General features: G+C 38.8%; 1 protein-coding gene across 1 annotated transcript in view; it reads right to left on the reverse strand.

The window, feature by feature from the left end:
* The window catches only part of LOC122793733 (melanopsin-B-like), a 400,101-nt gene that overhangs the window by 39,866 nt on the left and 343,891 nt on the right, over positions 1-16,344 (reverse strand). Inside the window, exon 7 of the mRNA XM_044061936.1 lies at positions 7,186-7,293. Within this exon, the coding sequence (XP_043917871.1) occupies positions 7,186-7,293 (108 nt within the window). The remainder of the gene's footprint in view (positions 1-7,185; positions 7,294-16,344) is intronic.

Here is a 16,344-nt window from a genome sequence, read left to right on the forward strand (position 1 = left end):
TTCCCACTTTATGCTGAACCACCGCCCACACTTAATTTCAGATGCGTCTGTATAGGTGTCTTAAAATTCTTAAGGACAACAATTCACATCAATAAACTTTATTACCTCCTGCCCTCCAGACAATGCCAATCTACATCATGTTACTGCCAGGCCATATTAATCAAAGCAATCAAGATAATGCATTCCAAACTGGCATCCAAGAGTGCCATCTACTGGTTAACTGGGACCAAAATTCTACTAAGCCTCTGGTACATTTCATAAGAAAACTCTCTCTTAAATAGCTAATAAACATTGTTGTATGTGGAGTTAGATTATTCTGTTTCTTTGTTATGCAAGAAGGATCAAAAATAAAACCCATTTCTCAAACTTACATCAAACCTATTGAACCCTGTCAGACAAACAGTAAAGTGTTAGCATAAAAGTGACTGTCCCATGTCAAATTCTTACAGTTGTTTCCTGAATTCCCTCCTTATAATGTAGGAACAGTAGACAGGGTCAGAGCATATGCAATTAAGTACCATTTTCCTCAACCTGATACACCCAGCAAATAAGAGAAAGGGCACAAGTGATTGTATGTAATCGAGAATATAAAACAACAAAACACCATGAGTGGCACACCAGATGTGGTAAAACCTCATTTTTCAGTAGGTTTTTGTTTTTTAAGACCTATTTTTATTTGTAAGATTATTTTTGCTGCCAATTCTTGTTTTTTTAATATACTTTTGTGACACCCGATTTACGTTGGCATCTCTCTTCTTCTTGCTTAAAGTCTTTACCTTAACTAACAGGTTGACAATATTCATACTTTTAAGATAAAGCTTAAGCAAGTCCTAAAAGTAGTTTGGCTATGCTCATATATACCACCTGGATAATGCTTCCCCCTCCCTAGACTCCTACCCAGTTTCTCCTTTTCTATAAAGAGAATGACCTGTATCCCTACTTCTATCATCTAGTCTGTTTTTCATTGTCCTGACATGCCTTTCAACATATCCAGTACAGATTGCTTCATATAAAAATTGTTATGCAGATCTGATCTGTATATTTTATGCACACCTTTAAATTTTCAATGAATGCAACATATCTTGTCATTTTTAATGTTCCTTTCTTGAATTACTTCACTATGATTATTTTATTTACAATTCTGTACATATGGAGCTTTTCTACCAAGGACTCCACTTAAAAGGGATTGCCATGCCCAGTTGGATTTTCTCAGTAAACAAAAGTAAAATAAAATAAAAAGTAAAATAAATACCTTGTCAGTGGTGCAAATGCATTAAATAAAAAAGCTTATCTTAAGATGCAAAGATCTGAGGAGAAGCTGAGTAAGAGTTTCATGAAATAACTTTACTGAAGTTGCCAAACCAAGTCTAACAGCTCAGACCAACAGATTTAGTATGAGTCATAATGATCAAAATGAGAGATGTATTATGCAATATGAAATTAGAAAACTGAAGCACAGGGAGGAAAGATTATAAAGAGAAAGGGTCTAAGTAAGATCCATGAAAGAGATCACAAATAAATATGGAGGAGAAGATACTGATGAACTAAGTTTTGCCAAAAAGATCTGTTTGCAGAATTAAGATTTAACTCATTAGCACCTACCATAAGTGGCATTTCACACTTTATGACACCTGTAGATTTCTTGGCTGGACAGCTTTCTCCTGAGATAAATATCTGAAAATGCAATTATGCAAGTTCCCAACAAAGTTAAAATATGACCATTCTTAAACACATCCTCCTCTTTGCAATGATTTAAACCTGGTTACTGCATTACTGCTCCCAACTGTGAATTGGTGGATGTAATTTAAGGAATAATAATAACTCTTAGACAGCACAGACTTGAATGCTCATTGAAGTTCCAACCAGATTGGTTTCCTGACTTACATGCTTATCCTAGGTAATCTACAGCTTGCATCCTTCTATTCCTCACAAGAGCCTGTGTTTCTGTTTTCCATATACACATGACCAAGGTGCCAGTGCAAATGATGTGTCCACAGATCTACACCAGTGAGCACTTATACATGCACAGGCCTTGCCAATGTGCTTGGAAGTGTATGATATGATTATAAAGAGGAGGCTGGACTGGGAACAAGGTAGTACAGGAAAGCCACTTGGCTTGGGATACAGAGTCTACTACTCAGGGGAAGGACAGGCTAGAAATGGTGTGGAAATTATGGTGAAGGAGAGACTTTAGAAGACAATGAGGGATGTCATGAGAATTAGTGACAGACTCATGGCAATCAGATTCCAGTGCAAGGATAGGGTAGTACTTATAACCTCAGCTTATGCCCCACAACAGGGATGTGACAGCAAAGAGAAGAGTACAATCTAGCAGAACCCAATAGATCAAGTAGGACAACATGAGTTGGTGCTGATAATGGAGGACCTGAATTCAAATATTGGAGCAGATAGAACAGGAAATGAGAACTGCCTGGGTCCACATGGGTGGGGCAATAGTTATAAAAGAGAAGCCATTCTAGACTTCTGCCTGGCAAATGGCATGATGGTGGCCAACACACGGTTCAGTAAGAGACACTGTCACAAGATCATCTACAAGAATGGCCAGCATGCATCTTAGGTAGACTTCCTTCTAATAAGGAAAGGGCACCGGGGGTAGAATCAGTCACTGGAAAGGCATCCCCAGTTAAACTGTTGGCCCACGGCATAAATCACTGGTTGTACAAACAGCTGCAAGCAGTGGTCCAAGAAGGCTCTATGATCAACAGAGACTAGGCTGATGACCTAGAAGTTGACTGGAGAGAAAAGACAAGAGTTCAAGGATGTATTCAGGGCCCTAGCACCTCAAAGCTAGCGGTGGAATGCAAAAGTCCAGGAAGTCATCAAAATAAAGAAGGATTGCAAGAAAAAGTTGGAGACAAAAAAGATGGAGCTAAGAGAGCAGTTATAATAGCAAAGAACAAGGCATCAGAGGCACTCTACCAGCTTCTGGAATGTGACTCAGCAGAAGACACTCTATCAGGTTGGAAAACAAAGACAAAAAGAGAAAAAGATAAAAAAGACAGTTATTGGACACCCTTCCTAAGGGATGCCAGCAATAACCCACTCACCAGTTAAAATGACAGCAAACAAAGATGGAAGGAGTACTTCCAGCAACTTCTGAATGAAGAAAACCCACAGAAGCTGTACTGCCCCATACATAGCACATGATGAAAGATGAAGAAGAGCCCATCCCAAGAGAAGTAAAAACAGGACTATGGACAAATAAGTTGGGGGGAAAGAAGCAGGCTCAGATGAGGTCATGGTACCCATGATTAAAATGATAGGTGAGTTAGGGAAGAAATCACTCCTGAGGATATTCATAGCAGTGTGGAGAGAAATGCGTATCCCAGGTGACTGGAGAATAAGCATTTTATTGCCAGTGTGCAAGAACAAAGGAGACATCCATAACTGTGGGCAGTACAGAGGTAACAAACTCCTTCAACACTGCATGAAAGTTCTATAGAGGTTGACTGATAAGTATGTAGAGTAGTAGAAATTAAGATGGGAGATTGGCAGTTTGGATGCAGATCAGGTTGGAACACAACCGACCAGATGTTTGCATCGAGACAAATAGTTAAGAAGAAACTAGAGATGAGGAAAGAGTCCAACTAGGCATTCCTAGACTTGGACAAAGTATAAGACAAAGTCCCAAGAAAGCTGATTTGGGCAGCCCTGTGGTGGTTTGAAGTCCCAGAAACAGTAGAATTAGTCCACGCTATGTTGTTGTTTGTCTTTTCGGCTTTTCCCGGTTAGGGGTCGCCACAGCGGAACTCCGATCCCCTAATGATTGGCAGTAGATTTGTATGGTGCCAAGTTGCCAGCCCAATGCCCAACCTTCAGCAAAGGCACGCCCATTCCCGCATGTCTTTTGGAGGACACTCAACCACGGGGAGGACATGCAGACTCCACATAGAAGGCACTCCAGCCGAGAATCGAACAGGAGAACCTCTTGCTGTGAGGCAACAATGCTATCACTGTACCACTGTGGCAAGGACCAAATTACACAAGTATGAACAGTGTTCAGACGCACAGAGGGGTTGCCAGTGGGAATGGGTGTGCATCAGCCTTCAGCTCTTGAGCCCACTGCTGTTCATACTAGTAATGGACTACATTAGCAAGCAGGTTGGAGGGGACAGATCAACAAAGCTACTGTATGCAGAAAATGTGGCATTATACACAGACTCTGAACAAGAACTTTGTCAAATGGAAAGTAAAACCAAAGGCACACAGAATGAAACTGTGTACTGATAATACAGTTGTAACGGCAGCACGAGGGATATTAGAAGAAGCTGATAACTGAGATAGATGGGAAAATAGTGGAACAGGTTAACGGCTTCAAGTATCTAGGAGGGGTGGCTGAGAAGAAGACAAATCTGAATGAGGAGGTCAAAGTAATAATCAGAGGGGCTTCAGCCAACTGGCACAGACTGCCAAGGCTAATGTGTGACAAAAAATACCAAAGAAGATGAAAAGTGAGGTTTACAAAATGGTGATTCACCCACTACTACTGTATGGTACAGCGACCTGGGCAGTGAAAGCAGAGCAGTTGAAAAGCTAGAGATGATGGGAATGAAGTTCCTAAGATGGGTAGTTGGAAGCTCACTGTGGGCAGACAAAGAAATGAGGACATCAGAGCAGTAGTAGCTTCATTTGCAGGAAAGGTCAAAGAGAACAGATTATGTTGGTTCAGACACATATGCAAAAATGCAGAAGACAATTTGGAGAAGAAGATTTGGGTCAGACAGGAAGAAATCAGCAGGAAAATAGGCATCCAGCAGAGTTAAAAGGATTATGTGAGACAGTGGCACTGAATTGAGAAAGATGGCAACAGTTCATGCAGCCCCCTACCCTATGCTGAAAATGTGAAAAAGGGGGGTTGATAATGATGATGAAGCTGGCGATACAGTACAGAGGGCATTAGTAGAAATGCTGTTTCCCAAAGCAAAAGCACATGATGGCACTTGTACAAATCTTTTGGAATTTGTTTCTTTTTGAGGATAAAGTTCTGTATTTTTCCATATAAAAGTTATCCCACTACACTACATTTCTTAAGATAGTTTAGGGTTGCTTCACCTTGGAGAAAGATCACTTTCCCCATGAAGCTCAGACATGTTTTTTTTCATATAAGTGCATATTTCCCATCCTAGTCCTTTGAGTGCTGTGTTTGTACAGTTGTCAGAGCACTGTCTTACTCTCCATATACATGATTGTACTCATCATCACTGTTATTTTCAAAACAAAGGAGTTAATTTATTTGTTGTGGTCTTTTGTTGAAAATATACCTCTTTCCATTGCCTTTAGTCTGTATACACATCTTAATCTCTCTCTAGTTCTTCACTATTTCTTGCTTTAAAAATTGCCTTCTTCCATTCTGTTGCATTCCCAGAGGTACTTGAAAGTTTATTTCATGTCTTCTCCACTTCCTTATTTTAAGGTATGCATGTTAAATAACTTTCATTTTTTATGCGCAGTTTGGAGATCTTGCCCATTTTTTAGATTTTGGAATTAAAATTTTACATCAGATTTTCTGGAGTGGCATAGATAGAAGCTGACTCACCAGAATGACAAGAGTCTTGCAGTCTACCACCACAGGTACATAAATGGGAAGAGTCATTATTTTCTGTTCAACACAGAATCTTTAAACAAAATATAGGCACTGGAGGTCCAACCAGTTCCAACACAGAATTCTTTATTAGCGAAAAATACTGAAACACATAAATGCTGTTCACACAATCCTTTTCGTATTTTTTGCATTTTGGATTTATGTGGTGTGTTTTCATGTTTGTCCAGTAGATGGTGGTATTACATTACATTAGATACAAATGAATAGTATTGTATTAAATGTAAATTTTATTTGTTTTCATTTATTACCTATTTAGCATTTATATATTTTATTCATACATCTACTGTTCAAAATATGTAGAGATATGATGTTTTACTAAAAGGTTTACACAAATGTTAAAATGCATTTTATGATTCCATTTGGCTTACTAAAGTTTCATTAGTCATGACTTATTAACACATTTAATTTATTACAGCTTTACATTGGTTAATTGGGGGGATACAAATGTTTATAAACAAGCATTAAGGCTTAATACGCTCATCTGATGAAGTTTTTAAGACAAAAATATAAAAGGATTGTGTGAACAGCATTTATGTGTTTCAGTGATTTTCACTAATAAAAAATTCTGTGTTGGAACTAGTTGGACCTCCAGTGCCTATATTTCATTTATTGGTTTAAATTGGAGCACTTTTACCACCTTTTTGGCTTATCAACACAGAATCTTGTCAGACCTATTCAGGTCAGAACAGGACCAAAGATACTTGGGATGTCAGTGTCCCTTTTCCTTCATTAGTATAAGTCTGCAGTGAAATGCACTACAGATATACATGTTGAAGTAAAGTAAAACCCTAGAGATGATGAATAGAAACCACATTTCTGGCTGCCACTAGTGGCTGGTTTGATACTGAGCACTTACTCTTTAGAGGAAAAGGCTGTTCACGTTTCTCATTTTTTTTTTCTTTTTTTGTCTGTCATCTAGCAAATGTGATCTGGTCTCAGACCAATATTTCTAATGTCACCGACCAAAGGAATGCCACTGAATATCATTTCAGATACTTCCCTCTAAACTGCATGTATTTGGAAAATGCTCTAGAGTTCCATGTTTTCTACATCCTTAGTTCATCTTCACCCACCATATTGGCTTTTCACATTCATTGACTGCTTATGATTGAATCATCTTACCAGAATATCTGCAATCCTGTCCTTCCTTTTACTATAATTACCACTGTCCCCTTTATGGTCTTTTCTCCCTATATACTTTGAGTTGCATTATTTTAAAATTCTTTGCAGTAAATCTAGGCTCTTGCACTTGTAGCAATTTATTTATCTGAGGCAAACATACTGCAACATGTTGCACTGTACTTCTCCATTACTTCAACCTCCTCCGGTGTTTCTAGCTATAGATATCAGTTTTGGATGATGAAGCTTGACCTAGACAATATAACATTTCAAAAAATGTTGTTTTATGTAAGGAAATGTTATACTAAAAGTAAAATAATCCTTATAACACAGGGATAGATCCTTGTTTGTAGCTTCTCACCCTCTTTAGGATCTTGTGAATAAGTGAGAGACACAATGGCACAATGAAATGCTGACAAAACAGTTATTTCATACTTACATACCTAAACTTTGGATGGGTTATTCCATAGATGATGGGGTTATAGATGGCAGATGCTTTTGCTATAACAGCTGGTACTGATTTGGAATATGGAGTTAAGATGTGTGCATGACTGAAACAGAAAAGATAATGCATATTTAATTAATATTTAAGAATCAGCTTCATTAACAAGATTTCACTTAATTATATAGTGTCTGCATTTCTTTAATTTAACGTGGTGCATATTAGTTTACTGCCCTATCACTGAGGCCTTAAAGACTAATATGTGGGTACTGGGTCAGAACACTTCTTCACAGATGTCAGCTAGCATAATTTCATCCCTAGCATGAATTATTATTTAAGAATATTCCATTGCCCTCCCACTTATTCTGATAGACCAAGTATAATTAATTTCAGTGGTGCAAGTAATAATGACTCACCCTTGAAAACAGAGATGATCATACAACAGTCAAACATACTAACCCAAAAGTTCATACATAATATCCCTGGCAAGTTAATTAAAAATGTTCTACAGTATATAATTAAACAGCATGCATATAATGCAGCCACAGGAGAAGACAGGCCTACAGTTAAATATTTTTCTTGAAAAAAAAAAGCTTGACATGGTAAGAAACAGTGTCCCAAAACTGAACATACAAAAATAAACCTACTGCGACTGGTATTGATAGACTAGTATCAGTTGTTCCAGTTAAAAAGAGACAGGTCAGGAGACCAGGACAAGCTATATTTTAATTATTTATTTATTTGTTTTCTGGGGTAAAGCACTGATCTCCACAGATCTTTTTCGCACTCAGCTGGGAGCAGTGTCTGAATGTCTTGCTCAGAGTCATACAAATGGGCAGTGAAGGGTGTGGGAATCAAACCTTCCACCTCTGGATTAGAAGAAACAGCACTACCGAGTAAGGTTACAGAAAGGTTCCCTCATAATCCTCAGTATGAGTTACTATATCCTAGCTTACAAAATCTGAAGATTGAAACAGTAACAACAGCAGCAGTAAAAGTTCCTTCAGCTCCTAATATCAGTATGGTTTCAGATATCAGTAATATTCAGTATGCAAATGGTTCGAGTTTTTGTCTTCAGCAGCCAGTGCAAATATTGCACCAGTGAGGACTCAAAGTGCAGGGATTGACAGTAATCCTGCAAGAACAAACCAATCTAATACAGCCAGTACTAGTATAAATGAGACACAGTTTCACAGCAACATAAAGAAGAAACTCTTACAACAGCTCAAGTTAAAGTCTATTGGTCACTTTCAGACGCATACTTGTTTTACAAGTAATTTTATTTCTCGTCATATTCTTCATGTTGAAATTGTGATTTTGCAAAAAAATAAAAAATAAAGAATAGAAAGTATTGTTTGACATTTTAGTTTAACTGTTTACTCAGTTCTTCTCTACAGTCACATGTGTACAATGATGCCACAATAGGTACTAGGCAAAGATGCAAAGCATTATGAGTAAAATTTACCTGCTAAGGTAAATAACTTCTTACTTACACTGTGGTTTCACTAGTACATCACACATATTAATTTTTCAGTGTAATTTGTTCCACCTGTAAGAAAAAAGTCTAGGTGGTGAGGCATTGTGGGTTGAATCTTTAATGACGCCATGACATGGATTTTCAGCTTTGAGAAAAAATATAGGGGGCTGTCCTAATCAACAAAGTAAAATACATAAATAACTCAGTTTTTGCATCAAAACTGTATAATTTGGTGTTTGGTGTACAGTATGGATGTTATGTGCAATTCCAAAGGTTTGTTTTTTAGACTTATTTAAGAACATAGCCAGTAGAGTTTAATGTTGTTAGTAGTTCCATGGAAAATAATTTTCAGAATATTTTTCAGGGGTGTAGCTGTCCAACACCAAACCAGCTAGTTTATCTGAAATCATTTAAGGTAGGAAGGAATGGCAGGCCATACATTTCATTGTCTACATGAAAGGAAAGAAATTATTAAATAATGTATTTATTGTTAAGGGTGCATTAGTTTTGGTTACTAGCAGATCCCCTAACAAAAGACCCAAGTATTGTTACGATGTTATCAAGAATGTACCATTAAATCTGTCAAGCAGCCTTACATCCTGGGGGAAACAGTGCCCTGGAAAGCCAAATAATTGTAACACAGACTCAGGAAAGTACTCAGGGACACTAAGGTGGATTATTTCGTACCTAAGCAGAGACTTGGGACACTACAGAGTAAGGCTTACTCTATTACACTTTTTTTTTAATTGTGAAAGTGCTGTACTTGACCAATTACATGCTAGATTTATAGAATCAAAAAAGTAAGGATTGTAAATATTTTTTAATCCAACAGTTTCTTGTATTTCATTTCTTTAGATATTACAGTATTTAATACATCTATAAGTTAGATGTCAATAAATCCCTTTTCGGGGATTACAGGGAACGTTGTTACATTAGGTATTAAATGCGTGCAGTTCTGTCTTTCCCTAAAAAGTAATGAACATGTATGTAGCATAACTTCGTTGTAGTGCTTGGAGTGTGGCTATTATTCTTCAACATCTATAAAATGACAATTCACTTAAGCTCTTCTATAGTGTGAGACTCGATCTCAACAAATGTTAAGCACTCCCTGATACAGTTGTTAAGACTGGGTGTTGTGCTAGGCAGTTAAATCCACTAGTACTGAACAGCAAATGATGGTGGCAGAATAAAAAGCACATTTGCTTCTGCCTGTTGTCTGTGCCAGTAATGTGTCCCTGGCTTTTTCTGATGTAACAAAATCTCTTACACTGTCATCCTGACAGTGGTCACTAAGTGTTTTATGGCTCTGAAAGTCAGCAAAACACTTAATTTGTTTTTGTAACTAGTAGTACATGGAACAAATAAAGCTCCATGCACCAGAAAGAATTATGAGTGGGTCACTGATCATAACCCTTTATTATGTGTTCTTGACATGCATGCCAAAATTCACCTCTCCAGCTTTGCCCTTGAGGTGAACTATTTGGCATCCATGTGTCAATCACATAATAAGCTGGTTATGAAAGGTGACCTGACCATAATCCACTATGTCTCTTTCATTGTGACATACAGTTTCCATTTTGTAGAGAAGGCAAAATACAGCTTAATGTACTTTTTCAGACTCAGCAAAAAATGCAATGTGCAAAGTGTGCTATTTTTCATGTGAATCAATTTTGTTATCTGTCAGGTTGCCCTAGATAAATAATGTGGAACCTTAGGTTTGATAAGACCATCTGGTTAGAGAAAACATATCTTTATTATCTCCAGTGCTTGAGTTCAAGGCTGAGAGTTGCATGCTTCTTACATAAGCTATACAGCGAAAGAGTATAAGAATTTGAATGAGACAATCAGTTTTCAGGTGTGCTCAACATTTCTGGCAGTTCAGTTTGCAGATGACTTTATTTATGGTACTTTGATGTATGCATCTATGCTTCAGTTTAGTGTAATAATGGCTGTTTGCCAACATTCTTGATATGCTGTTGATTTTGAAAATAAATGCTAATTAACCAATGGTTAAAAGACTTCTGACTGACGTTTTGGCTTAAATTTTGTAGTTTGAATCTAGCAGCCAGAAAGTACAGTGCTTGACATTTTGAATCAAGTAGATAAATCTTTCAGTTTAACAGTGACACAGATGACTATCAATGTAAACTTCCTTTACACAGAAGATGCTGCGGGATATGCTATTGGAATTTACTTTTGTATTAGATAACGGTGTTCATCTTACTCCCTAAGTAGAATCAGGTCAGAGTAATTGACAAGATTCATATATGCATTTGCTCTGAGCTAGTTACTTCAGAACTCAAAACAGTATAATAAACTTCACTGTGTGGAACGTTTTCAATTCCTGTATGTCTAGTTGTTGTTGTTTGTCTTTTTGGCTTTTCCCGGTTAGGGGTCGCCACAGTGGAACTCCGGTCCGCTAATGATTGGCAGTAGATTTTTTATGGTGCCGAGTTGCCAGCCCGACGCCGAACCTTCAGCGAAGGCACGCCCATTCACGCATGTCTTTCGGAGGCCACTCGACCGCAGGGAGGACATGCAGACTCCACACAGAAGGCACTCCAGCCGTGAATCGAACAGAAGAACCTCTTGCTGTGAGGTAACAATGCTACTGCTGTACCACTGTGGCTTTCCTGTATGTCTAGTTAATCGCTATATATTAAAAAGCAGAAAAAATCAGAAAACTGTAGTAGAAGTAGCAAACTTAAAAACGCTCTAAATTAAAAAGTAAAAAAAAAACGTATTTTGAAATATTATTACTATTATAGAGAATTATTAACTCTAGTAGGTATTCAGAAGTAATCCAAGCAGGGTAAACTGTCTGTTTACAGTAGAAAATCCTTTATTAAGCACACAAACTCATATTTACATCCTACGTCCATCCTTTTATTATGGTTTTAGAAAGTTGCATCTTGCCTAACATGGGTCTTTAAAGTCAGCTTCTTCTAATAGGAAATACACACCTTAATGTGAGATGCCTTCTTCAGTAGATTTATGTCTGAACATTTCTTTCCATGTCCTGTCACCTGAACAGGCTTCCTTAAGCTGCTTCCACTAGTCCTGTTCTTTTCTCCTCCTTGCAGTTCATCATAGGAAAGTTCTTGTTTTTAATTTAAAAATAAAGGGATTGTGTGATTGTATGACACCTGATCATCAGTCAAAACCATCATGATAATTTCTTCTTCTGTTTGTGATCCACATATGATACCTTTTTCTGCCACCACTGCCAATGTTTTAAAACAATTAGCAGATAATGAGGTAAGAAAAATCATCTCACAAGTCTGTTTGTGATGCCATTCACTCTGAATAAAGTGTGCAGGACCATGCAAGAGACATCAAATATGAGGTGGATTGACAGTATTTAAAATCTAGAAGCTAAGCCTTGACCTTCTATAACTGCAACTCTTCTGCCTTCACCACACTAGGGTGCTCTCTGAACTCTCCTTCTGAAAGTTCTTCATACTCTAACAAGAGGTCAAGATTTAGCTCAAAGGTTTTAGATGTTGAGGAGATCAAATGGAAATGTAACACCTTGGAAACTGAAAGAACTGGATGTCAAACACCTGCACTCCTCCAGTGCAGCACATGCCCTTTAGGATAATTACAATTTGTGAAGGGATGTCTATGGGGCGGTGCACTGAGCTAATTCTGGCCCTGTGAAACCTCCTCTATGTAAATGGATACACTGTGACATTAGATGAGATTACCCATTTTACTTATCCTATATTTGTTTTTGCTTGGTGACATTTGTATACTGATGCTGAATTTTGACTGCCTTCACTATGCCTGGTGTCAGATAGCTGAATGATGCAGGACAGAATACCGTATCAGTTGCAGCTTCAGTATCTGGCTTTATGAATTTCCCCACCCCTATATGCTACAGCTCCGTCCAACATGAGTCTTCCTCTGTCATACACCAGCTCATTGAAGGCAAAAGTGACAGCAGAACATACAGCTGAATTTTCTGAATCCATGGCCATCCTAAGTGAATACCAGTCACGGATAAATATGAGAAAAATAAGTCCACTATCTGAGCCATTAGATGCAACACAATATGAACATGTTGACATTTCTTCATCAGAAACCAGCAAGAAGGAGTCCTCTCCATCCATAACTTCTAACACTATGGATCCTGTCAGTGATGTACAAAGGGTGATGAAGTGTTGTGTCAAATCATTTTTTGTCCTTGCCCTTGGCAAAATAAGGTTGTTAATGCTTACCTGGGTATTCTTTCCAGGGAACTTGTGTCATCAGGGATGCTATTCTTTTTAAGGCTAGAGGTATTTAGGTTCAGGTTCTTCAACTCTCAAAAAAAGATTGCCTCTGTGTCTCCTTTGAAATGTCACTCTTGTTTGAAAAGATCCTAAGACAGGCAGTTGCCATTTCTTCTACCCAGTGTGGCTCCAAAACCTTTAGCGTTTAGCTGCCTGTTTCCTAAAAAGTTGTATAAGGCCATGGACCATTATGGCAAAGCAGTGTGTTCCTCTGCTATTCTTACCCTTTGGTTTATGAATTATTTGAAATAAGGCTCATTTCACTTCTTTCTGTTAGATTAGGCCTTAGGCAGGACTGTTCATCTGATTGAATTTCAACAGTATTTCACTGTCCAAAAGCTACTGAATATGACAACTGAAATTCAGTTCTTTGTTGCCAGATGTAATTTTCATATCAAAGATGCAACAACCAGAGCTGCTTTCTCTGACATCTGCCTTCACAATGCGGCATAAAACATAAATATATGTGGTTTTATGCCAGATAAGCATTACTTGGTCCACCAGCTTATCCAATTTCTCTACCTTTTGGATAAGTTGTAGAATCTATTTAACGGGCAGCCCTTTCTATTCTTTTTTTATCCATCATACGATTTGGCTAATATCTCTCATGTGCACATGTAACCTTTTTTACTGGTTTTGACCTTACCACATCTTCAGGAAGACTGTTGTAACCATCCACTATGTTTTCTGTCAAATAATTCATTCAGGGTTCCGTGAGTCATACACTGCATAACATCACCTTATGTTTTCTTGACATAAGCTCTTTGTAAATATGTACCTGCTTGAATCCTATGGATTAAGTTAAACTACTTAATGCTGCTATTGTATACCCTTTGTCTAATCTCTTTCTAAAGATGCACTACTTGATCCGTATGGATTAAGTTAAAGTACATACACTTTTCTATAATATCTCCTTTCTCTTTCTTTACATATTAAAATTCTCCTGGCTTTTATTAAATAGTTTGCAATGCAAAAGTTCTATCACTTCTGTTGCTCTTATCTGAAGTGCCTTTATCCTACTCACATACTTATTATGATGAGGATTCCAAAACTGCATGCAATACAGCTGGTGGGGTTTTACCAAATATCAGTGTAAAGAGATATTACATCCTCCTAGTTAGACCTCTTCCAGTCCATAAAAGCATTAGACAGACATACTTGCTGCCTTCATTGCTGCTGTCTTAAATTGTTTGCTTAACTTTAGGTTATCAGATATGAATATTTGTAAACAATGGAATTCATTGAACCTTGTATCAGTGAACTGTGTTTTGTATTGCATCAACCATCAAACTATTTTTTCATCGACTTGAACTTAAGTCTGCCATTGTGGGGCTATCTGTAGCTCTGTACAGGAGCTTTGGCTTTGGTGTGGTGTGTGACCATGAAGTTAGTGTAGATAAGGATATTAGTAAGGGGTTGTGGGGGCTAAAGCCTCAGTGTAAATGTATATGTTATAGTATTTGTTTAACTGCTAAGTTTTATATTTTAGCTTGCTTTGCCAATTTCTGATGTTACTTTTTTATGTTTCTTAAGAATAAGGTGAAGAATGCAGTTGATCTACTTTATGTGCTGCAGATTTTAATAGATGGTAATGCATCCATCAGGAAGATTTTATGTTTACTGTTGGTGGAATCAACAATAGGGAAGTTAGTTACTTTCATTTTGTTAGACCATCCCCGGGATTCATGAACCTTGTGCCAGGCGCACGCATAACGTAGGCATTACAACGCCAAATATGGCCGCTGAGCGATTCATGTACGATCCAATCCCACGTGCACTACCGGCGTGCGCCGGATCTGCGCAGCCCCCGGCTTAGGTATGCTAAACACCCCATGTGCGGTGTTGCACCATGCAAATGAAGGCATATAGCGATTCACGGTAGGCGCAGGCGTATAACATAAGCCCGGCAATGTAAACAAAAAAACGGTTTACATTTTCCCCAAACATAACATAGGAGTAACGGAAGAGTGTCAGACCCAGGTATCACACTGGTACCATATGCCAATGGCGAAATACACAGAAAATGTCAAAAGAAAACATGCACAACATGTAAATAACAACTTAAATGGCATGTCCACAGCAACTCACATCAGAACCCTAGGACATGTTTGCGGAAGGTACAATACAATGAAATAATATAACAATGTTATAAAACAGCAGCGTAATACACATCAGGTTCACAGCATAATACACCATGGTATGCATGGAATGCCACAACCACGGTGCAAGGGTTGCCAAGGACTCGCGGCAGTGTTCAGCGTGGTAACTATGAATTAGTAGTCAATGCCATGCAAATGAGGCAGATAATACTGAATCGCAAATCCCCGGGCGTAAGGCTGTACCAACGGGCGCAGCGGTAATACAATCGAGGAGTGGCTCAGAGGGAATACATGTCATCTACAGAGGGGTGTGCCACCATAGCAGGAAGCACATTGGAGCACAGCAAACCTGGGCTGTACGCCATAAATCACAGCTGCAGGACGGGGTGTGGGGTAATAGTTCAGCTGAGAGCACACAATGTGCGCAGAAGTGCATGTGCGAGGATGTCTCGTTCCCTTAACCTAGTCATGTGGCCTTCGCCCGCAAGCAACATCGGAAACAGGAAGGTGATGTTAAGAATATGGAAATGCGGAAGAAGTGTAATTGGAGTACTAATGGGCAATCAACACTAATCAACCCACGAAGGCCAATCAGCTGCAGCTGACAACTCTACATGCAGAAACCTGCAAAACAGGATAGGTGGAGGCATATGAATGCAAAGAAAGTAGGGGAGGTAGCAGATTGCAAAGATAGAAGACCTGACACAGCAGAGCAAAGCAGACAGGCAACTGGCGTAGCACACAAAGCATGATATGCCATGTCCCAGAAAGTACATGACAGTGCTCTGCAGGATGCATGCCAGAAAATAGTAGGTGCAACGTGCAGAAGGAAAATAGTAAGGGAAGGTCGAAAGGTAATCCATGGCAGGCAAGAGTAATGCAACACCAAAGGCAACAGCATTGTAGTTCCATCAGTAAAACCACGGAAGATAACCCCCAGATCGGCGTACAAACACACCCTATGACATCATCGGTGTGCACAGCACAATAGTATAAAGTGTGAATGCACACAACACACAGCCGTGTATTCCCAAACGCCGCACCATAGGTGTAAACACACGGGGAACTTTTAAAGTGTACATGTTGGGTGCTGCCGTGGCTGTGATCCATCAGCATGTGTTAGAGACAGGCGGTGTTGTTGAGGGAGGTGCGACAACCACCGTGAGCCTCGGAGGAGAAGGAGAGTGTTCAGACCAAGGGTAACCTACCAGGGCTACAAGACCTGGAGATTAAAGGGTTAAGGGGGGGGCATTAACAAAAGGGGGTGGGGGGAAACCCCGGGAAAAAAAACCCTTACAGGCCCAAAAAAA

Source organism: Protopterus annectens, chromosome 2.part0 (assembly GCF_019279795.1).
Source record: "Protopterus annectens isolate FY-2018-M chromosome 2.part0, PAN1.0, whole genome shotgun sequence".
Lineage (NCBI taxonomy): Eukaryota > Metazoa > Chordata > Ceratodontiformes > Protopteridae > Protopterus > Protopterus annectens.